The 26,065-nt window shown below is 35.8% G+C and overlaps 1 protein-coding gene across 1 annotated transcript in view; it reads right to left on the bottom strand.

Moving 5' to 3' along the window:
- KCNH7 (potassium voltage-gated channel subfamily H member 7) overlaps window positions 1-26,065 on the bottom strand; it is a 526,390-nt gene that overhangs the window by 128,473 nt on the left and 371,852 nt on the right. The window contains exons 4-5 of the mRNA XM_055572409.1: window positions 12,197-12,625; window positions 6,974-6,994 (exon numbers count right to left, since the gene is read on the bottom strand). Coding sequence (XP_055428384.1) covers window positions 6,974-6,994; window positions 12,197-12,625 — 450 coding nt within the window. The remainder of the gene's footprint in view (window positions 1-6,973; window positions 6,995-12,196; window positions 12,626-26,065) is intronic.

The raw sequence follows: 26,065 nt of genomic DNA, 5'->3' as shown, positions 1-26,065 counted from the left end.
ACAGTACTTCACCATCGAAGCATCTGTGGGGGTGTTTTTGTTACAGAGATGGGGGGTGGTGTCTATTCTCTCACCTTGAAAAGTTGACCCGGATGACTCAATGGGCATTCACGTAGGTGAAAAGTCTATTTATAATGACCTGAGCCTTGAACCTGTTTTACGTATTTTAACATATTAATACAATGAACCTTTCAGAGCTACAACTGCCATGTAGAATGAATATTTGTACAGTTTTTTTTTCCTTTTATTCAGAACTTTACCAAAAGTTGTTCACCATTTCGGTAAACCTAATCACTGGGAGCTACACTACTTATGTTATTTAAGTCACCAATACAAAATTTCAGACTTCAGGTTACAGTCTGTGTTTGTAGCTATGACATGCAGACATGTAAATAAAGATATCTGAGTATTTTTTTGAAACACTGTTGGAATCCAATATTATTACATTTACAGATAATTATAGGAATCACACTTAAAATTATTGATTAAATTTCATCTAAAATATTTTATATTATTGATCTCCTATATATGTAAAATGATGTATAACAAAATAATTATATATTAGTTTTTAGGTAAAAAATAAACCCTTGGAATGACTTAATAACTCCCTAGAGATTTGCCACAATGCCTCCATAATGTCTTTTCTTTATGGTAGTATTGTTGATTCACAATATTAGATTAGCTTCAGGTATACAACATAGTGATTCAATATTTTTATAAATTATATTCCATACTGCAAAATAATCACTTTATTCCCCTTTGCTGTACAATATATTCTTGCTCATTTATTTCATACAGAGTAGTTTGTATCTCTTGGTTTCATACCCCTATGTCAGCCCCCATCCTTCCTTCTCCCTACTGGTAACCACTAGTTTGTTTTTAATGTCTGTGTTCTACAAATGTTTTGATTGCCATTTCTTCTTCGAATCCATCTTCTGGCTCTTATTGCTTATGAAGGTGAATAGTCTGCAAGGTCTTTCTTCAGTATTGGAGGATATACATATGTCCTTATGAGGAGTAGGATGTCTTTCTCCTGTGCAATGCATTATTACTGCACATTATCCCACAGGGAATCATTTTGACACTATGCTGAAAAGCAAGGGCCAATTCATTTGTGAGGATATTGCACTTTCTCAATTTCTCCCCAGTTGATTTTGGCATTATTTATAATTTAATTTTGATTATTCACTATTTAAAAATTTACATATAAATAAGTCTAATCTGTCACTATTTATTCCAATAGTGGTTTTAACTTTGTTATCCCTTCGCACTCCTGCTGTATCATTTTAGGCAGTACTTTTATGGAATGTTTTATCATGCCTTCAGTGTTATTAAAACCAAATATTTTTTCATATTTCATATTATATCTTCTAGGGTAGCTATATTTAAACATTAACATATTGATAGAAATATTTTATTATAAGCTGCTTTCCTTTTATTCCTGCTGTATAATTAAGAAAATTTTTTTTTTTAAATTTTATTTTATTTTTAAACTTTACATAACTGTATTAGTGTCTCTCCGGCCGTATCGGCCTGAAGGCGCCCGATCTCATCTGATCTCGGAAGCTAAGCAGGGTCGGGCCTGTTTAGTATAATTAAGAAATTATGTTGGCCTTTTAGAAATAGGTTAGTCACCTCTGGATATCATTTTAGGATAGTCAAGTGAGCACAACAGGAAGTTTAAACCAGAGGGCCTTAGTCTGATAGGGCTAAGAAACCACTGGCCAATACACCTCACACTAAGATTTGGCCTCAGAATATTACAAGTTCTTTGCAATCTGTATTTCATCTTCTCTTACTTTCTAACAGAAAACATTTCTAAACTGTTAATCTATTCTGTTTTTAATGCTAGGTTTCCTTTAACATTTATACATTTAAAGACTTTGGCAGAACTTAAAATATATTACTTAAAATAATTCACGCATATTTAGATTCAAAATCTATTTCATCTTGTATAACAAAGATCATCATGCTCTTCTCCACTGCTTTTGAAGCAGGTGTTTATATGTAGCAGTCTGTTAGTGTCTGCAATGATCATCAGTGTCATTTAGGTTTCTCTGAAATCTGTCTAAATTCTAATGAAAATAACTTCCTACATTTTAATTAAGGAAGGTATTAGTAATATCCTCATTTTTGCCAATTGTAAGCCTAAGCATACACAATAGGAGGCCAAAAGGGAATAAGAATCAAGCACCAGAAATTAGAATGCAGGACTTCCTACCTCCTAGGTCTATATTAAGAGAGGCCATGGTTGAGGATTTAAAGGTGAAATGAAGCCTCCCTGAGAGTGATCATAAACAGATGGCATTTAAAATGCTAATGAAACAAAGGAGAATAACCTGTAAAACAAAGTAAATGAATTTAAAGAAAATAGGTGGGCAGAAATAAAGGGAAATAGTAGATGCAATAGGGATTCCAGGGTGGCTGGCTCATGGTAAAGAATCTGCCTGCCAATGAGGGAGACCCAGGAGATACCAGTTGGATCCCTGGGTCAGGAAGATTCCCTGGAGAAGGAAATGGCAACCCATTCCAGTATTCTTGCCTGGGAAATCTCATGGACAGAGGAGCCTGGAGGGGTATAGTCCATGGGGCTGCAAAGAGTCAGACACCACTGAGTGACTGAATATGTACACACTAGATTCAATAGAAAATAATAAAGCTCGAAAGTATTTAGGAGGACTTGACAATTTTTAGAGAAACATTTGCAAACTGGATGAACAGACAATTTTCTAATATTCTAGTAGGATATGGAAAACAGGAGACCATGAAGACTAAACTCACCTAGAGTCAGACATCCTGGAGTGTGAAGTCAAGTGGGCCTTAGGAAGCATCACTACAAACAAAGCTAGCGGAGGTGATGGAATTCCAGCTCAGCTATTTCAAATCCTAAAAGATGATGCTGTTAAAATGCTTCACTCAATATGCCAGAAAATTTGGAAAAATCGGCAGTGGCCACAGGACTGGAAAATGTCAGTTTTCATTCCAATCCCAAAGAAGGGCAATGCTAAAGAATGTTCAAACTACGGCACAATTGCCCTCATCTCACAAGCTAGCAAGGTAATGCTCAAAATCCTTCAAGCCAGGCTTCAAGAGTACGTGAACCAAGAACTCCAAATGTATGAGCTGGACTTAGAAAAGGCAGAGGACCCTGAGATAAAATTGCCAACATCCAATGGATCATAGAAAAAGACTAACAGTTGGATCAAGCTCAAATATATCACAAATGGCTGATTACATATAAAATAAGCCAGGTTCCAGCTACAAAGAAGTATCCTGCTTTTAAAGATCAAGCTACAGGCTAAAGCAACATCTGGGAAGAATTTTAGATTAAAGGTATTTAAAATTTTTATGAGGTTATTTGAATTTATCATGAGTTACAAGATGCTAATGGAGAAGGAAATGACAACTCACTCCAGTGTTCTTGCCTGGAGAATTCCAAAGACAGAGGAGCCTGGTGGGCTCCAGTCCATGGGGCTGACTGGATTAAACAACCCCATTAAGCAACTAGCACACATATGCACACAAGATGCTAAAGGAGAATATATTGGCCTCAAGATGCTGCTGGGTTTCTCATAAACTTTTTAAAAAATAATGTTATTAAAAAAAAAAAAGATTATTGCTCTTGAGAGCCAAAGGGAACAGAAAAGGAAACCAAAAAGATTGAGTGTTTTCAAATCATCTTTATATAGTATTTCTTACAGCATGAGTTTATTTGGCTAAAGTTTAATAAAACCTAAATTGCTGAAGTGGCTTAACATTAAAGAAAATGCGGATGCAGTGTTTAGTAATTGGATTTTGTAAAAGACCACTGTCAATAAGCATAAGATAACCAGTTTGAAACTAAAAATATATCAGAATTATTCACCAAATTATTTGTAATCAATATCCATATTGTTTGTTTCTGTGCATGACATATACTTTACAGAAGAAAACTGTCATGATTGAAAATCAATTTGCAAATTCTTGTAAGATCACAAACACTTGGGAACAGCCAATGTAGCATATAAGATAAAAGTTATATTAGATCAGTTGATTTCCTTTGTGTATGTGATAGCTTTTATGAGGGGAGGTGAAAGGACTCATATGCCAGATTCATAGATGACTTGGAAATTGAACATACCATTGTCAGTGGCGTATAGAGTTACTTGGGATAACGAAGAGGCTTCCCTGGTGGCTCAGACGGTAAAGCGTCTGCCTGCAATGTGGGAGACCTGGGTTCGATTCCTGGGTTGGGAAGATCCCCTGGAGAAGGAAATGGCAATCCACTCCAGCACTCTTGCCTGGAAAATCCCATGGATGAGGGAGCCTGATAGGCTACACCCCATGGGGTCGCATAGAGTCGGACACAACTGAGTGACTTCACTTTCACTTTTCACTTTCACTTTGGGATAATGAAGAGTGGAAGCTATAGAGAGGTAAACTTTTTGAATGACTTACTAAGTGGTATAAGTGGGGTAAATTTTTATGGTGACTTGGGAAGTAGAATAAACAGAATAACCACTAGAATTGAGTTCATATTTCATATATTAGAAAAATTGTTTAAATATATGATGTACACATTCACACATACATATAAGCAGCACGTGCAATTTATTTGAATTAACTTTTTCACTCTTTGATAATGGGTTATACTTTGTACACTCTGAAGTCTTATTTCAGAGTCAGAGTGTTAAGGGAATTTATTAAAGGAAAACAAAATTCATCCTAAGAAAAAAGGTAAAATGGAAATTATTCCATTTTAGCAGAAAAGATTTGAGTACCAATTAGCTGTTTTTACACTGTGATGTTACATAAGGAATAGAAGTAACCTGCTAGTATCTCAGTCCACTCAGGACAGATGAAGGGAAAACAATTACATTTCAGCAAGAAGGATTTAAATTAGCTTTTGTATAGGCGGGAAAAATAGATTTTCCAAGAAAGTTAAAGAATGGGATCCTCTAAAGATTCTTCTACCACCTGTGCAAGAGATTTCACCAATATTCTTGCCTAAGGGGAATAAACTAGATGATCTTGAAGGCCTTCCAAGCACATTTCTAAATCATTTATTTTAGTTTGTTAAAGAAATTATTTTTGGTTAAGTCAACATTGAAAAAAAAACTATAATTATGTATTTGCATACAAAGATGTATAGAAATTTTTTTTATTTTAAAAAATTTTCATTTAAATATGGTTTAGTAACAAGGCCCCCAAAATTTTAAAAAGCACACTTCTAATGCGTTGTCCTGTGGCTAATTAGCATACTAATTACTCTGAAAATCTCAAAGAGCCAGGCACTTAAATATTTTTAAATAGTTCTCAAAATCAGAGCCTGAACAAATAATAAAGACACTGGAGGGCAGATTTACATTAAATTATTATTAAATCGCTCATGTTTTATCTTTTAACTTTATAAATATTAATATGTGAAAACTTTCTAGAGTGGGTTAGAGTTTCCTAATCCCAAATTCTGACTTTTATGATTTGTCTTTATTCAGAGTATTGCTATTAAAAAATGGAGGACTGAGGAATGGGTTGGAGATTAAATGGCTTAATCTATAAGGAAAAAAATGAATTAATGTAGTTTGAATGACATGAAAACTATGTGAACTACTAGTCTGAAGATTAGTAAGCTCTATTTTCTGTTTACTGAGGAAAATTATATTTGTTTCTCATGCATTTAAAGATCACTGGAAAATTAATGTCTAATAATTTATTGCTAATTGCTAAATGCTAAAGCCAGTCATGTTTCACACAGGCCAGTTGTCATGAGCTGTCTGTACTCTGTTTTTTGAGGTTATGTTCTGAATTATATCAACTCAAATCACTACCCACAGCTGACACTAATTTGTTCCCTTTTAGAAATCTCAGTGGAAAGGCCAAGGATAAAACAATCATGTATATGAAATTCCATCCTGTGATTGGAGGTCACCTGCACAGACCCTTTTTGAAATACTTAGAAAATGAAGTTAGGATGGAGAGAAGCTGCCATGATTTCTCTTATTTTCAAATTACCTGGGATGCTGATGAGAAAACATCTTTAGTTTCTAGTGCTCTCAATTCATAATCATCACCAGCTCTGAATTAATTAGGGAAGCATTTGAGAAATCAATATACAAAACTTCACAGTGATCAGAGTAAAGTGACATATGAAAGAGGCCAGAACAGCGAACTCTAAGTAACGATGGTCACTGACGGAGACGTGTCCATGCAACACACATGCACAGATGAGTAGCTGCAGCATATGGACACCCACGGAAGCATGCACAGCGTATGTTACGGGACTAAGTTCCAAAAGTTTCCAGTTGGAGGAGAATAATATGAGTTTTATATTTTGTGGGTTTTGCATCTAGTACAACAGAGTAGAAACACTGAAGTGAATTTTCTATTTTTAGTCAGATCCAGGTTTATTCACAGGTATTGCCCAGTTAAACCTACATTAGCTTTAGGTCATGCTAGTGATTTCAGACTTATATAGGACACAATTAAAAATGATTGAAATGTTATATAGAAAAATAGGAAATGACTATCATGCATATACAGTTTACTACTACAGTAAGCTTAAAACCATACCCCCTGCCATCCAGGAACGTGACACTAGTTTTAAGGAAACAAAAGAGGAACAAGTGAAGTGATGCTGTCATGTAGCACTTTATTTTATTTAATCTGGTACTCAAAAAAGATTTTTTTTTTGGCTGAAATATATTTAGCTTAATATTTGCTTCTTTCCAAATTATTCAAATATTTAGGAAGTCTTCATTGTCAACCTAGGCTTATACTCCTTGAAGGGAAAAGGAGTTCTTAATCATTTTGGTGACACAGTTGAGAAAGTAACAACATCTCCACCAAAATCAAGCCATGATGTCTCCACCAGGCACCTGGACTCACTAAGGGCAGCATGATGTTGCATTGAACAGGGCATACAGCAGGCAAGTTAACATGCCGAGTAAGGGGGCAATTTAAGCATCAGATGATGAAACTTGAGTTCATACATTACCTTTAACATTGCGACCATTGTCTGTTTTGAGCACGTAAGGAAAAAAAGAGAGAAATATGAAGACTAAAATTATGTTATATGCACTGAATAACCTCTGTAACAACAATCAGAGAAAATAGGATGCAATGGTTGAAAATGTATCTTTGAAATTAACATTCTGTATTCTTCAACCAAGGAAGATGCATATGCTAAAAATAATATCTGCCATCATAAGCATCTGTGTTCAAATATGTGAAACATTAATCTCACTTAATTTCAAAGGATTTCAAGATCCAGATATTATAATTGTGACTATTTGGAGAAAGCCGTATCTATATGCCTAGAGTTGGGATAAAAACTTTCAACATTGTCAGAATCAATTTTAGTGTAGCTTCAGCCACCACTTACAAAGAACTACACAGCATTTTGTATGTTAAGTAATGTTTTTCATTATAAACTAGTGTGTTAATAAAAAATGGTTCTAAAACAATGGTTTAATAAACCAACTTGAATTATTAATCACAATTTTATGAACAATCCATCTCACAAATGCTCTTCAGTGTATATTTTGAAAATATGAAACAGCACTCTAAGAGCCATGCTTAGGCAAAAATAATTATAAGAAATCAGTGAAAGATTAGACTGTTTAAAGGTAATGTGAGATTTAAAAATTACATTCAGTGTAATACCTAGAAATTTTAGGAAATTTGTTTATATTATAACGGGTTTGTTTTCAAATTTCAAAATGGAGTGTTTTCAGATTTATTTTGAGAATAGCAATCTGACACTGTTATATATTGCTACTAACAAAATATTCGTTACTAGTTTTGAAACAAAGAAGCTTAATATTAATGACATCATGTTAGGAACTTTCAAATATAACCAAGATTTGAAAAATATATTGTCAACACACATGCTAATGCTATTCATATTTAAAATCTTGGGATATACCATAATTGTTTCACATTCAACAACTGAAGCAGTTTCAATAGTGTGGTATACTGAACTGTCACAGACATTATCTCACACAGAGATGCACAAATAAAATAATGACCTTATATGTCAGTGCTCTGCCCTCTTTGAGGGACTATAAGAAGCAAATAGGGCTAATGGAAGAGACTTTGATTACAAGGAATTAATTATCTCCATCAGAAGTTGGGCTCAACAATCATTAGGAAAGTAATAACTGCTTGCGAGCAAGTAGTTAAACAGTATAACTCTATTCATCAACCTGGAAATTACATGTAAAGAACTGTAAGTTCCAAAGACAACTGCCCCAAAGTGCTATTATACAGTTAGTGCTGCACCGACATTCTGAAGCAAAGCATGTGGTCTTGGCGCTGGTGCTTGTTATTCCTCCATGACAGTGTAAGTGCAGAGATTAGAGTAAGCATTTAGAGTCTTGTAGCAGTTTGACAGAATAATTTTACATCTGTTCAATTTAATAATACAAGAACTGGAGCTTATATTTTTATGTTTATTTTTTAAAATTTCATTTTCCATATAGTGCATTATTACTGTATTTACAAATATACTGGTTGGTATGTGGTAGATAGAAAAACAAACCCAAAAAATTTTGGTCCTTCACCACAAATGGTTTGAGTTGGTTCTAAGGTATTTGGTAATTTAGATTAGGTGAAAAGATAATGTTAAATAATATGCACTGATATATTTGCAAATTATTTCAAGTTCTATAAAATAACCTATGTAGGAGGGACTTTTCCTCTTAAGTGAAGAGACAACAATTGAAACCATTAAATAATTATAGAGTCATAAAATTAAAATCAGTTTTAAAAGCTTTCCATCTCCCATCAGTGCCTCAGTTTCTAAAGCATATTAAATTATAAAGCTTTAGGAGCTGTAGTTTCTTCTATACTAATTAGAGATTTTGTATCTAAAATTGCTCTAATGGTGTAGTACAAAATACCTTCTGAATTATCAATTGGTAGTCAGAAGCTGACTTTAGCATCTGTAAAAAAATGATACCGTTTTTGAAAATAACATAGCTTGGGTGGGAGAATAAAAATTGAGGATGATCTCAATTGTCCATCCTGTCCATAAATAGAACCTGAACTGAGAAACCCAAAATACTAACACATCCTCTTCCCATAATTGCATCAGTAACTGTGTGCTAAATGGAGACTACATAAAATTGAAAACAATAAAGTTAAATCATGAAATCTGATCTAACTTAGTACCGCTGTCAAAACACAGGTTAAGTCTGTACCATGCACCAAATATGCATCATTTAATATTGTTTCTGAATGTTATTGCACTGTAACTCAGGTTCTAGGCAATAAGGCCAGTCTCCGAAAAGTCAGTATGTTTGCTAAAGAAGACTACACTAAGTGGACTGACTAATTAAAATATATGCTGGACATTTGAATTATTATATTGGATTTACTGTTGTTCAGCTATAGGATCCATTGCTTAAAGACTAAATTTCAGAAGTTTCTTTTAGTCAGGAGATAATGAGCATAATGTGACTAGATGGTACAAAGTTTTAGACGATCCAGTTTGAAAATTGTTCTTGACTTTATTTTCCTTTTTCCTTTTGACTTTCTTTGGACTAGAGAATAAAAGAGATGCGCTAATTGCTCTTGTACCATATCAAATCCATCTTATAGAAAACTGTTCTTTTTATTTCTGTGATACTGATTTATCTCTCTTTGAATTTTTTCTTGTTAATTCATTTTCTTTCACCTCTTCTGTCTTCTCTACTTCACTGCACTCTTTAAATAGAGATCCCTCACATGATTCAATCCTATGATTTTTGTTTAAATTGCAGAGTACTAATGAACACATAACTCATTATTGCCTGATGTGTATGGTTCTGTAACAAAATTCATGAGCATGATGCTCTTAAAGTCACCTCAATGCTTATTGAGTTCTTACCACGAAATAGGTGACTGTGCTTGAAACCAAAGCCATGGAGCCAAGCATGCTAGAATTCCAGCACTAGAGAAGTTCTCAACAATATCATTATTTGTGTGTATATCTAATAGCATTGAAAGACATAAAATGTGGAATAAATGTAGAACAATAAGAAATAATAATAAGAAATGCTATCATATATGTAAACACTGTTTTACACACTTAGGTATGAAACCATTTAATTCTGGTTTGGAAAGGAGAAACGGATCCTTATGGCTATGAGTAGTAGTGTAAGGAGGGACAAAGTACGCATGAGTATTCCCAGCATAACAAAGCAATGAAGGAAGAAAATGCATGAGATATTTTTGGGAAAAGGTGATTATTTTTGTTCAGGTTTAGAATTGAGTATATAGAAGGGGAGGAAATCTTGCAGGGGCTAGAAATGAAGTTTGAAAAAACGATGGACAGCTGGGTAAGTGTCCAGTATCCTACACTAAGGAGACCCATGATCTTTTATGTTTAAAAGAGAAAACCAGCAGCAGCATGGATGATGATGGGTGCTCACAGGAATAAATACCACAGAGAGGACAGTGGGCCTCTCCAGAACCCAAATCTGTAGAAAGTGAGACTAATGCATCCGTGCAATGGGTACTGTGGAGCCCTATACCAAGGTCATAGGTCTGGAGCCCTGTACCAAAGTCAGAGGTTAAAAATCTCTGGAACTGACCAAGCATCTGTTGCCATGAGTCTCTGGATCAAAACCAGCCAGTTCCATGACTCCAAATTAGGTAAAGTACCCATCCTATTATCCACCTTGTATCATCCTGGCCAATCACCTAATGCCACCATTCCAGTAGAAACTTTCTCTGTCTTGAGACTACAAAAATTGACTGCCCAGCTGTGAAAGGGCTTGGCTTTCCCTTGAGCCAGCCACTGTTCTAATAGTGTCTTCCACTCTAATAAACTTTATTCTCTTCTCATTTTGCCTTATGTCTCGAAATTTTTTCCAACACATACACAGACCATGACAGGTACCCTGAACCTTGGACCTCCCTGGAGAAGTTTCAGTGATTCAACATTTCCTTGCAGTAAGGTTTTGTGAAGCATGCATCAAAGAAGAACAACATTGAATGAATGGATTGTGGATTCCGGCAACCAGTCCTGGGTTTAAAAGGGCTTCCCTGGTGGCTAAGATGGTGAAGAATGCGCCTGCAATGCAGGAGAACTGGGTTCAATCCTTGGGTCGGGAAGATCTCCTAGAGAAGGGAATGGCTACCCGCTCCAGTATTCTTGCTTGAAGAATTCCATGGACAGAAGAGCCTGAGAGGCTACAGTCCATGGGGCTGCAAAGAGTCAGGCATGACTGAGCGACTAACACTTTCTGGCACTTCATAACCTAGGACCAGATATTTATGTAACATATCTAAGCCTTGTGTACTAAGTCACTTCAGTTGTGTTCAACTCTTTGCAACTCCTTGGACTGTAGCCCACCAGGCTCCTCTGTCCATGAGATTCTCCAAGTAAGAATACTGGAGTGAATTGCCATGCCCTCCTCCAGGGAAGCTTCCTGACATCCTGATGCGGGGATTGAACCCTAGTCTGTTTTGTCTCCCGCATTGGCTGGCAGATTCTTGAGCTACCAGGAATGCCTCTAAGTCATAGTTTCCTCATCTATTAAATCCTGGACTTAATAACAGATTTTAATTCATAAGGTTATTATAAGAATTAAATGAGTTAATGTTAATGTGTGCGCCTCACACATGTAAATACTCAACAAATATTATCATTATCATGTTAATGATGAGTTGTTTTTGTTGTCCTGAAGAGGGCAGAGAGAAATAATGAATTTTGACTTTGCATTTCATGTTGCTTTTGGTTGAGCCCCTTCCCCCTTCCTATCTCCTCCCTGCTCCCAATTAGTGTATAGCTTTCTTATCACTCAGTATATCATATTTCATACACCTTTTCCTTTTGGAAAGAAATGGTCAGTAAAATAGTCCTATGATCACGCACCACTCTTTTTGACCAGTTCTTGACTATTTACTAAATGCAGCACAATGCATTATGTTTGAGATAATAGTGTTATCACCTAAACAGATCTTATGTTAAGCATTAATTATTTAACACTCCATAAAGTAAGCAGATAATAGTGATCATTCTGCCTCAGATAAAGACGCCAGAAAAAAAAAAAGTCACTAGGATTCAAGGAGGAAATCAGTAACAATTCTGTAGAACTGATATTTTTAATAGATCTACTCACATTTCTTTTTCACAAGTATAAGAATTAATGTTGAAATTAAACACAATACAGAAATTATCTTTCCTTACCCCTTAATATAAGTTTCCATATTAAAAAAATTACTAACATACCTTCACTGGCGTGTCGATCTCTAAATATGTTCTTGGGATGGACACTGAATCCTTCTATATCATGAACTGAGGAAGCCCTCCGTATACTACAAATGCTTTCCTTTGATCTGGAATGAGTCAGCTGGGAACTTGACTGCAGCATGTCAGGGTAGAGTCGGTCCCATTGCCTTTTGGGAGAGGAATGGTCAAGAGGTCCAGAGATATTCACCAAGGGGGAACATTTGCTGGGCTGTATCAAGGCTTTTGTGTCATCTGCTTCCGAGGGGCTGCAGCTTTCTTTTGTTGGAGACTTTAAGTGCTTCATGGCTACGGAGTCATCACTGTGTTTAGATGACTCAATCACTACCACATCAGGATCTTCTTGTGGTAAAGACTGCTTTCTGTAAGTGAGAACTCTCAGACCAGGGAATTTGAACCCAAAAAGTTTCCCTACAAATGGAGATAGGAAAAGAGCATTATTACATGACAAAGGATATATATCCCTTCAAACAAACAAATAAACATTGCTGACACATATTTAACTACCATGTAAAAAGTTATTAACAAATACTTGAGTCATTTACAGTTGGAATGTGGTTTATGGTAGAAAACGTCTCTGGGACCGATATGAATTATCATATAAGCTGTAAGAAAATAGTGAAATGATTTTACCATGTTTCTGATGGTTAGATATACTCCACTGATACAAAAGCATTATTTGAATGATTTTTTTGTTTTAATAAATTACAAGATATATTCACTATACATCCATTTTCTTAAAGGGAAGCCGAGAATTGGAGTACAGTTTGGAAAGAAAACGAAGGGATGGGATACTATGTGTAAAAGGGCCAGACACAGGAAAGTGCCTATGTGTGGGAGGTCTATGGAGTGGAGGATGCTGCAGTATTGAAAGTGGAGGAGAGGGAATGAGGTTGGAGTAAGGAGTTGGCCTGACATATTCTAAAAGATTTGTATTGGATGATATTGTTAGTCTAGTGTTGATGTGAAAAAGTGGGGTCAACTGTGTATGAAACAGTCCTCATTCTGCTTGGAATTCCTGAAAAACATTTGGTTTCAGAGTGGGTTGTAAACATGAGAACTTCTTTGCCTTGATTAGTTTTTGTTCCAATATCTAAGAATATGGCATGGAATGTTATATGCATCTCAGAATGGTTGATGCTTAGAAGGGCAACTAAATATAAACATGAAAATATTAAAAAATAAAATATTAGCTAATAAACACATAAACTTACTGGTAGTAAAATATGCAAATTAAAACAAGATAGTATTTTCCATGCTTCAACTTGTAGTAAATGAAAACAAGAAACATAACATCTAGTGCTGGCAAAGAATGCTGACAAGCATTCTGATGCTTTGCTAGTGGAACAGCAAACTGGTACACATTCTTTGGAAAATCATCTTACAATGTCTATGAAAGTGAAAAAAATACAGTTTTAATATACACTTAATTTGACTCAGAAATCCCTTTTATAGGATATTACAAATGCACCAAAAAAAGATACAATCATATTATCCATTAGAAGGAGAATAGTGGAATAAATTATGGCATTTTTATACTTTGGAATCTTGTAATGTTCTTGAAAAACAAGAATATGTATCTGCTTTGGTTAGACGGTTACTCAAATATAGTTTTACGTGAAAAGGGAAGTTTCAATTTAATGTGTTTATGGTGATATTATTTCATTAAGAATAATAAAACCTGGTATTTGCCCATAGAAGTCATATGGCAGTAGAAAAAGATATGGAAAAACACAATCCACAGTTTTAATGTTGATTGGGTCAATGGGTTTGGAAGTGTGGGAAATGTATTGCATTCTTCTTTATATATTTCTAATGTTTGTTTCATTGAGCATGCATTCTTTTATAAGTTAAAATAGTAAAAAGGTAAAGCTTATATTTCTAGGAAAACTAAAAGGATAAAGAAAGCATCCAAACAATACTGTGTAATTAAAAGATTTTCTAAATATTGTCTACAAGAAAATGCAGATTCTGCTTTATGTTGTCAGTCCAGTGGCCTAAGTCCACACCATTCCATGGCTTTACAATCACATGCTGGGTTTCCAGTCAGTCAATTGGATTATCTGGGCTATGGTATTTTCTACCTCCTTATATTCTTTTTTTTTTTCCTTTCTATCTTTTGGCCATGCCACGTGGCATGTGGATTCTTAGTTCCCCAGCTAGGAATCAAACTCATGCCCACTGCAGTGGAAGCTCAGAGTCTTAAACACTCGATACCACAGAAATCCCTCCTTAAGTTCTTTAAGTGTCATACGCGCCATTGTCTTTAATATATTTACCATGAACTTCTCCTCAATGTATTGAGAATCATTTTAAAACATGGAAGAACACTCAAAACTTATGAACTTTTGTGCATTATATTTAAGTATACTTTTCCAGTGGATGGTCTTATCTATCCATATATTTTCAATTCCTTCTTTAGTTCAAATACTCATAAATCTATAACTCAAGCCTAGACTTATTCTTTTACCTCCAAAGATATGTTTTTAATAGCCTCATCAGCATCTTCACTTAGAAGTCTTCTAGACGCCTCAAAATCCTGTAACAAATCTGATCTCATGATCTATCCTCCAAGTCCAACTCTTTATTTTTTCAGTGAATGGCATCACAGTCCATCTAGTTGTCTAAGCCTGAGATGAGTGCTAATCTAGTAGTTACTATTCTGTCTTACTCCGTCCTTCATATCCAATTAATCTGCTGTGTTCATTTTACCTCTTGAATATCTTTTTAATGTTTTTACTTCTCTTTATCTCCATTGCTCTCACTCTGTGGAGATAATCACGGTTCACTGGATTTCTTGCAATAAGATACATATCATTTTCCATATGTGCATCATATTGTCCATCCTTTAAAAATTATATATTAAAAAAAAACCACTTTTGACCACATAGACTATTGCTTAATCTTTTACTGCTCCCAGTAAGTTCTTGCTTTGGGCATGAAGATAATACTAACTCTACTATCTGAAGCTTAATTTTTCCTCTTTCCTTTCTAGGACCCAGCCATATGAACTTTATAATTCTTCCAGAGGTCTATGCTTCTTTTAGATTCAGGGCTTCCTTGTGCTTGATAATTTTCACTCTTCCTACTCAGTACATCCTTTAGGATTTTCTTTTTATGGAAATCTGTTGCACTTCTTTCTTCTTAAAAAATATTTTATACTGGAGCATGCATGTGTGTGTGCTAAGTCAATTCAGTTGTGTCTGGACTCTGTGTAACCCTGTGGACTGTAGCCTGCCAGGCTCCTCTGTCCATGGGATTCTCCAGGCAAGAATACTGGAGTGGTTGCCATGCCCTCCTCTGGGGGATCTTCCCAACCCAGGGATCAAATACTTGTCTCTTACCTCTCCTTTATTGGCAGGCATGTTCTTTGATTAATGAAAGTGAAGTCGCTCAGTCGTGTCTGACTCTGCGACCCCATAGACTGTAGCCTACCAGGCTCCTCTTTCCATGGGATTTTCCAGGCAAAAGTACTGGAGTGGAGTGCCATTTCCTTCTCCAGGGGATCTTCCCAACCCAGGGCTCGAACCCAGGTCTCCCGCATTGTAGACAGACGCTTTACCATCTGAGCCACCAGGGAAGTCTTTGATTAATAATGTTGTGTTAGTCTCAGGTGTGGAAAAGGGAATGGCAACCCACTCCAGTGCTGTTGCCTGGAAAATCCCATGGGCGGAGGAGCCTGGTAGGCTACAGTCCATGGGGTCGCACAGAGTCGGAGGCGACTGAGCGACTTCACTTTCACTTTTCACTTTCATGCATTGGAGGGAAATGGCAACCCATTCCAGTGTTCTTGCCTGGAGAATCCCAGGGACGGGGGAGCCTGGTGGGCTACCGTCTATGGGGTCGCACAGAGTTGGACACGACTGAAGCGACTTAGCAGCAGCAGCAGCGGTTTCAGGTCCAGCTGAGTGATTCAGTTATACATAATCTATAATAACAGCCTTCAGATTTTAGCTCCAAAGTCATTTCCTATGGGAAGCTCTTCTTTCCTTCAGAACTATTAGTATCACCTTTGTAATTTTCACAACAGCTCGTAGTTGTACACTTACTGATTTTTTGATTAACATTTCTCTTCCCTAGTGGACTGTAGGCAGGGCCTCTGTCTACTTCGCTCACAAAATCCCAGTTCTAACAGAATGCTTGAGCATGGTAAATGAATTTTCACTAGCAGATCCTAAATTGATAATGTGCTTCAGTTTTGACTGTGGCAAAACTAAGATATTCAATTGCTCTGACCAACTTATTTAGATCATCTTTGCCTCCTAGTAGACTTCCCAGGTGGTGCTCGTGGTGAAGAACCTGCCTGCCAATGCAGGAGACATGAGAAGGAGGTTCAGTCTCTGAGTTGGGAAGATCCCCTGGAGGAGGCCATGGCAACCAACCCCAGTATTCTTGGCTGGAGAATCCCATGGACAGAAGAGCCTGGTGGGCTATGGTCCATAGCATTGAAAAGAGTAGGGCACAACTCAAGCAACTTAGCATATACACACAGCCTCCTGGAATTGTATTTACTCATATTCACCAAAATAACTGAGTAGAATCCAACAGCTGATGAAAATGGTGAAGTTTATATCATGCCCTATATGCCTAACACAACACATGCTCTTAATTGTCACCTTTTCCCCAGAGGTTATTAATTGCTATCTTTCTGATTCTAGAGCATACGCAGACATGTTTTCAAATGCCTCATCATCTAGTGAATTTTATATAAAATACCAATTACAGAAAATTTTAGAATTAGGCAGGCTAAATTCTTACTGTTAGGTTTTGTGTGCTAGTAGTTAACAGTGGCAAATATAATTGAAATAGAATTTATCTTTCTGATCAAAGGACACAGTGCACAAATTCCAGGTACATTCAACATTAAGCTCTGGATTAATTAGTAGGTGACAGTAATCACTCTGTGCATATGATTAAATAACAGTACATCACAGTATCTATTTTGCAAGCATTCTTGTATAATTCTACTAACAACTTTTATATGCTCAAGTAAATTGCCAAGTTAAAAATCAGTGAACTGCATCAAAGTCATTTGATTAGTCTTTAATGCACTTGGAATTGACTTATAAAGCAGTTTACAAATCAATTCTGCAAGCTTATTACAATGCACTGAGGTCAGTGCCTACTTTTATTCATTTTTAATCCATTACATTACCCTCCACGTTTAAAAACAATTCCCTGCCTTTCTTAAATTAATGACTGCACAAGGCATTTAGATTGCTCCTACGGTTTCGTCATATCCAAGGTGGTACAGATGGTCTTTTCTGCATCACTAGGTTAATATGACCATGTTATATTGCATTACAGATTTAGTTGTCTAACCTCAGTTCATCCGGAAAGAATAAACATTGAGAATTTTGGTCAATGCTAGTACTCTCAGGCATCAAATATAAAACATAGATAAGTATAATCCTATGATTCTTAACACTAAAAAACAGCCTTGTAAGTTGCTTCCATATTTTAATATATTTGCTTTCTAATTTGAATAACTAAAAGAGATACTATTTAGCTTACTATCTACTAAAACGTTCAATAAGTCTGAAATAATAACAATAGAATCGGGGCGGGGGAGTTATACATCTTTTAACACATTCCCTAAAACAATGATATGTATTGATAAACTACTGACATGAACATAATTTTGTTTAAAGGCATTATTTTTCACTTGAGAGAGATATTTCTACTATACATGAACTTATAATTTACTATCATGACAATGTCTTTCTCAGGACATGTACCTTCTATGAAACTGCTGAATATAAATTTGTAAGCTTCATCTTCATACACCTTGTGCTAACACTTAAATAAGAGCTGTTTCTATCTCACCCAAGAAGATACAGATATTCCCAGTGTCCTTCTGTTTTGAAACCTATAATTATGACTTTAAACTATATATGAAAAAATGTTAAATACTTGGCCCAGGGTCAAATAGGGAATCAGGGTGGTAAAATCAAAATAAAACAGCAGCTTCCTTGATTTAATTTCAGTTTTACCCCAGATTTCATGTTTTTTTGTTCCATAAATATTCATACAACCATCTATTGAGAATCATAAATCTCTCCTCTAAATAAATGTAGATAAATGCATACACACATTTTTTATAATCTCAAAGGCTGAATAACAAAATCTCCTCCATCTGAAATTCCTCCACTAACCTCCCTTAGAATCCTCTAAGACTAGCTGACTCTTAATATTCCTTCCAGTTTTGAGTTTCTTTACATATACTTTTAGCTAATCACAGTTCTCACAGAATTACAATGATCACAACTACATTTCTATCCCTATCTCCTGCAGTAATGGGACTTTAGGAAATGGTTTTATCAAATTTTCCAAACTGAGAAATTTTCACCAATCTGAATTATTTCTCTGTCTCTCTCTCTCTTCACCTCCCTCACTCAACCAGAGCTGATTCTAATCTAAAATTTGGAAGAAAACTATTGTGCTAATTTTGACATGAAACAAGACACTAATTTAAGACTATACCTAGGAATATTAGAAACAGCACTTCTCTTGCAGAAAACCCAAATATTTCTAAAAAGTTACCAATATATTGCTAAATCACTGAATTTCCTCACAATTACAAATTCCCCATTCCCTTGGTTTAATTTCTCATCATTTCCACAAACTCTTAGAACTTTTGACTACTTAATCATTTTACTACTAAATTCAAGGTAAATATCAATTAAAAGATATTACCCTTGCTTGGTTCTGCTGAGCTGGATTATAAACTGAAAAGTGGGAAAAATTTTACATTCAAGAAGTCACACAAACCAGAGACTACAGTGGGGTAAGTAGAGGACATGTGTGTGTGCATATGGGGCTGGGGGGCAGGGTGTTGTGAAGGTCACAACCAGAGATATTTCCCCTCACAAAGCATTTGGAGTGCCGGGAAGTATCTTGATTGGATCTCTGAAAACAGACTGTGCAAAAGAGTTTTGGGGATGCGGCCTCAGGGGATACGCCTATAAGAAAAAAAAAAAAGACAGGATTGGTCAGAGGAAGTTATTTAAACTGATACAAAAATGCAGCTAAAACTTCAGCCTGTCCTCTTGGGAGCTGTGGAGCTGGACTTGCCCTTCGGAGTTATGCCAAAATGAAGTCAGGTATCTCCCTGTTGCAGCTAGTCACCGGTTACAGGTATCCCATGGGAAGGGCCATGACCTTGGGTAAGACAGGTGCCTGTCTTTGACTACAACTCCCAGTGAGGGATGGAGCTGTGTACCTGAAGGGGCCAATATTTTCTGCATCTGTCCCTGCCTTGAGGAAGGTGTCAGGCACAGTGCCTATGGTACAGATGGGGAAGGACAGTCAGTCTAGGGTCTGAAAAAAATGATCTGAGTAAGCTTCCCTGGTGGCTCAGATGGTAAAGCATCCACCTGCAATGCAGGAGACCCGGGTTCGATCCCTGGTTTGGGAACATCCCCTGGAGAAGGAAATGGCAACCCACTCCAGTATTCTTGCCTGGAGAAGCCCATGGACAGAGGACCCTGATAGGCTACAGTCCATGGGGTCGCAAAGAGTCGGACACAACTGAGCAACTTCACTTTCACTGTCACTATCACACAAAAGAATTCATGAATTAATATCAATGTACCTTTCTATAACCAGGGTATTCACACATCTGGCATTTAAATCGGAAGCCTTAAAATCACTGTGGGACTTTTCTCCAGCCAACTAGCTCTGGATGTGCAGAGAAATATAATTTTAATCTCTGAGTCAGAGAGAGAAACATATCAAATGTGATGGGAGAAACAGGGAAAATAATTGACATATTTGACTTTCCTTTTCAGGAAGAAATTTCCACAGAGGCACCCTGAGAGGAGATGTCTATCTTACTAATGTGTTAGGAGTCTATGATGATGCCCATGGGCTGCTGGAACAACCCACAGTATTGTCAAAGAAGGCAGTAGCTAGCAGTTTGACTGCGGGAAAAAAAAAGAAAAAAACATTATTCTGAGTGAACTCAGTACTGACCTGGCTAACCTGATTAGTGGGTGACAAATGGGGCAGTAAAGCCAGTGCAGTCCTGGTGTTTGTGAAACAAAAGGTCGCCAGGGTGTCCATCAACCTGGTAAACCTGCAGCTAAATTTGGGACCCTTTAAAGGAGCAGATGTGATCTGTAATGCCTTGAAAGACTTAGACTTCTGGGACATTTCCTGGGGTAAGAGATACTGGAGAAAAAGAAACATTTCACAATAAGGCATTAAGTATAGGACAAGATAGGAATCTTGAAGGAATGTGTCAAGATCATGTGTGTGGAGATCAGGGGAAGTTATTGATGTAGTGGGAGTGAGAATAACCACAGGGGCCATAGCAGCAGCGGAGAACTTTTGGAACAAGTTCACAAATGCTGATGATGTCTGAGAAGCACTGCTTCCAACATCTTGAGGGCAAAGAAGCAGAAAACACAGGTTTAGAATAAGGGAGATAAGGCAGAAAACGGGACAGGCTGGTGGACTTCCCTTAGCCACCTAAAGTCAAAAATCCCTCCACAAGGAGGCATTGGAAATGAAATCAAACACATTAGAATTATAAATACCTAACTGGGTTTCCAGTATTAACTGCTTAATAAATCAATGTATGATTTACAATACTGCTATTTTGTTTCTCTTTTATAGAATTCTTTCTTTTCAAAATGCCAAGTTAAAGAGTCCATTCATGTTATGCGAAAGTAATAACATTTGTACCTAGATTGACCCAAGATGACCATGTATTAATAGTTGTTACAATCGACAGGAACTCTTTGATGGAGTGTTCCGAACACAAATGGTACAGACACCTGTTACCCTCATGCTGTGTAAATAGGGACTGTCCCTAATTTGGGTGTTGCTAAGTAACAAATTCTTCCAAACGGTAGGCACACAGGGACTCTGATGTGGACATGCTCATTTAGGCTGTCATTAACATTCATTGCTAACAAAAGGATAATGCATAATTTTTAATGATTAGTAATTTTCTTGATCCTAGAAACATGTATTTTGCCCAAATCCTGGGGGGTGGGGTGGCGTGATATAAAGTTGATTGCAACTTATGACTGAACTTTTCCCAGATTTCTTTTACCAACAATGTCATGGTTCCTTTTTCTATGTCAAATTTAATCTTTAAAAAGAGGAAACTTCCACACACATGATAATAGTAAACATTAGTTATGTTGTAAAACCTTTAATTAAATTCATCTGAATAATGGATTGTTTCTATAGTAATGCTTGCTGAGTGGGAAACTGTTACTACCACAGCTCTTCATCTTTGAATTAAAGAATGACTTTCAGCTCCAATGGAGAATAGTAAAAACATTGTGAGTGCCCTTTATAAACCAGCTATACAGAAAATGTCTTTGTTCCTTAGCTTGGGGTCTGAACCCTGAAATACAAATATGAGGGAGTAACGTAGCTATTCAGGAAGATATATGCTTTATGTGTCAATTATTAAGAATATTGAGTCCAAAGCATACGAATACATTTTACTGGCTTAAATTAGCTAGATAATTGCCTAAATTACCAACTGTATTTTGTGTGTATAGACTTTGCTTCAGGCAAAGCTTTCAGAGTAATTCAAATTTTTATTTTAGTAAGCATAAAAGTAAAAATTCTCTTTTGATTTGGAGAGGATATTTTTAATCATTTCAAAGATAATGGAGTCTCTTTTATAATACCTTAATGAAATTAAATGAAAAAGTTCACTTTTGAAAATAACTGTGAAAATAAGATACTGTAAAATTTTAACTTTATTTTTATGTTTAGCTTCATTTAAAATGTATTTTTATCTAACCATTAATAACCTAGAACAGTTGTTCTCAAACTTCAATGTGTCAGAATGACCTGAAGAGTTTTTCAAAATACAGATTGCTGTATCTCTGTGTTAATGAATCAGGTGTTCTAGTGTAAGGTCCAGCAAATTACATTTCAAACATGTTATAAGATGATGTTGCTGGTCTCAGTATCAGGATATCACTGACTAATGCTCATTCAGTAGGAAAAATGACTTTATTACTCAATGCAAATAATAACTTATTCTTAAAATTTATATATTCTACAAATATGCATTGTTATTGTTGTCAGTTGCTAAGTCGTGTCTGACTCTTTTGCGACCCCATGGACTGTAGCCCTCCAGGCTCCTCTGTCAATGGGATTTCCCAGGCAAGAATAGTGGAATGTATTGCCATTTCCTTCTCCAGGGGATCTTCCTGACTCAGGGATCGAATCCATGTCTCTTGCATTGGCTGGTGAATTCTTTATAACTGAGCCAATAGGTACTCACTCTTTGCAAAATGGGGGATATGGAAGAAAATACAACATTCCTCCTGTGAAGTGGAGCTTAAGTGTTCCTGGATACTTAAAATAAGGTGAGCTTCTTTAGTTTTCCACAGCTCTCACCTCTCTTGCTCTTTATTTGTCACCAGGAATGAGATACATTTGTTGAAGCTGGGCTGATGAAAGGACTTCCTTCAGCCCTCCCCAAGCCCTCTGAGATGTGGAAGGTGAGGTGATCTGTCTGACAAAGGAGGTGGATTTGACAAGAGAGCCATGATAACCTTGGTGAAGTTTTGAAATACTTATTAATGGAAAGAGATGAAAATTATCTAAAAAAATTAGTATTTTATGTGCAATTTTTACATGTAGTGTAGTCACTAAATGATAAAATTCATTATTTTTCTCTGACTGAAAAGACTTAAACATGGGCCTGTTTTCTTGTTGAGATACGTTTAAAGTTTAGTAAAATGAGAAAACTTCATGGATTTTTGACTGTGATGGAAGCAGTAGATTAAGTAGACAAACAAAAAGCTATTTTAAATTGATAAGAGGAGTGAATGTTATTAGTTAAAATTTATTTGGGGATATGAACTTAAGGTCAGCATTTATAGTGGCTCAAACTGACTTTTTGGTTTTAAGACATAAAAAGAAGATGGAATGTATTTATTTTCTGTTGGGTTGTATATTGTTTTTGTTTAATTTAGGTTTCCCAAACACCTTAAAGAGATTTTTAACAAATGAGAACGTGTATGTGTGTCTGTGTGAACCAGACTGGTGAGCCTAGATTTTTGTTGTCAAATAAAAGAAACACTAGATTTAAATATACATGTAAAATAAAATTTCAAAATATTTTATTTAAAATAACAAAAACAGAAACCTCTTAAACTTGATAACAATTAACTTTGAAATAAATAGTGTAAGCATGAACACATAGTTTGGCTATCTTCCATGTTGTACAAATATTTGATAGCAACAGATATTAGAGCAGAAAAAGAAGAGACCACATTATCCCATTGCTGCATTGCTGTTATTTCCTTTCGATGTGATCCCCTTTTATTTGGTAGGAAAAGTAGATTTTTATCCTCCACTCAGTATCATTTCCACTATTCAGATTACAGAGTTTAAACCATCAGTGAGAAAAGGTTTATTATGTATTATAATTGGTATTTATATTCATTATGGAGTAATTAATAAACACAATTGTGCAGTATTTATTAATTTGATAGTTAGACCTACTAGAATAATACTCCTCCTGTACTTTCTTCTTTCCAGGAAAAATAAGTCATCTATTTATGGCTGGTTCTATATCTTCAACAGAGATTAAGTTTGTGAAAAATCAGTTCTTCCCAGAGAAATCTGCTTACTTTTGTTGTGTTGTGTTCTTGACTCAGAAACTAGATATTTGTGCTGAGAACTGATTCACCTTTTTATTCAATACAAGTCTCTAAGTTTCCACAATTTACTCCACCCAGTTTATCACAGTGTCTTTTCATGATGTATCTTTTCTATTGTGTATTTACTAATAGCTTCTTTTCTATTACTTAATATTCTCAATTTAATACTTCATTTCCTTTTCATCTGTATTTCTTGTCACTTCACATTTTTAAAAAAATTTTGTCTACATTTCAGGAGAGGCAGTTAAATTTATAGACACCTGTATCTTCTCAAACAAACAGTAGCCTTTTCCTATTATTTTCATTTAAATACCAATACTAAGGGCATGCATACACCCCCAGACACCCACTTAACACACAAACTTTTATATTCCTTATTTAGATAAGAAATGGAGCTTTTTGAAAGTTGAAATTTTTCTGCAGAATGGGGTTTATCAAAATTTGGTTTTATTTTATTTTTCATTGGTTTATTTGTTTTGTGGCCACCACTGAGCAACAGGGAGAAGGCAATGGCACTCCACTCCAGTGCTCTTGCCTGGAAAATCCCATGGACGGAGGAGCCTGGTAGGCTGCAGTCCATGGGGTCATGAAGAGTCGGACACGATTGAGCGACTTCACTTTCACTTTTCACTTTCATGCATTGGAGAAGGAAATGGCAACCCACTCCAGTGTTCTTGCCTGGAGAATCTCAGGGACAGAAGAGCCTGATGGGCTGCCGTCTCTGGCATCGCACAGAGTCGGACACGACTGAAGTGACTTAGCAGCAGCAGCAGCAGCAGCAACTGAGCAACAATGTTTGATATAGTCAATATATTATTTTATAAAGGTAGCAAAATTATACTTTAAGGAAAAACAGGGGAATTTTCCAAAGATCAGAAATGATGCAAAGTAGAACTTGGATAGTATCAGAAGCTACCAAATATAATTTGTCTGTCTTTAACTTTTCTGCTTGATTTAATAATCAACTCTTCAAAAATTGACACCAAGTAAAAAGAAATTTAGAGCATATAGTGACAGAAGTTATAATCAAAACCAATATAATGGTTATAAATAATAGGCCTTTGTAATGCTCTGGAAACAATTTTATCTGCGTATTTGTACTCTCTCTAACGATTCCCTATTTGAGCGACAGCTGCAGTGTAGGGAAACCACTCATGTTCACATAATAAGGAACAATCGCTGCTGAATTTGCTGTGACTTGCACAAGAGATGCTATTTTAATCATAGTATAAAGTTGCATATATTATGTATGACACTCTGGGAGGCTACTGTAGAGATTATCTTCCATTCAAGAAATCAAAGCTTCAATTATCCGTTTGTATTTCAGTGTGAAATGAAACCTTTTTTTTTTTAATCTTTTTTTTTTTTTTTGCCATACAACTAATTCACTACTCCCTTTTTTCACTCTCATCCAATTTGATGGCCATGAAAGACAACTATTCTGGGGGAGAAATGAAGACTTTCTGAAGACAAAAAAGAAACAAAACTAGGCTTCCCCCAAAACAGATTATCTTATTGACATTCATGATCAAAATACAACCTGAGATTGCCTAAAGTATATTCTTGAGAACCATTCAATAGTGATGAAGTTTGTTAGCAGAAAATATAAAGAAAGCAAAAATAGTAATCAACTTAAAGGAACAAATCTTGGTATTATACTAATTTTTTATAGTACTTCAGTTTTGTTATAAACATGTCACCTGGGAGACTGACAAATCGGCCATTTTGATAGTTTTTCCCAAGGGTGATATTGTTCAGGGTAAAATATTCAGAATATTGGAATTGTATTACACTAATATATTATGTCCCAGTATTGCCTTAACAGGATACTATAATGTCATTTCGATGCAGCTAAGAAAGCAACTGACACTATGAAAATGTTTTAGCTGGTGTACATTTGATTTAGTATTAGTTCATTTTGCAACATAGGCTTTGGGACTGGGTTTTTTATTTGACATATATTTAGCCTTCTGATTTACATATAGTATAACAATTTATTTTTTCAATATTAAAGTTTTGGGATAAGTCTTCCAGTTTCCCACAGACAATGACAGTAACTTAAATTTTCATTTGCTCATAGATCCTCCTAAAAACTACAAAGATCAATAAGGGAGGCAAATAAAAATACCTATAAACTATGCCTAAAGAGTAATTAGAGCAAGACATTACAAACGTTAATTTACATGTAGCCAGGGAATAACTGTCC

This window comes from Bubalus kerabau, chromosome 3 (genome assembly GCF_029407905.1).
Source record: "Bubalus kerabau isolate K-KA32 ecotype Philippines breed swamp buffalo chromosome 3, PCC_UOA_SB_1v2, whole genome shotgun sequence".
Lineage (NCBI taxonomy): Eukaryota > Metazoa > Chordata > Mammalia > Artiodactyla > Bovidae > Bubalus > Bubalus kerabau.
The sequence above is the reverse complement of the archived record's forward strand: the minus strand, read 5'-3'. Positions and strand labels throughout refer to the sequence as shown.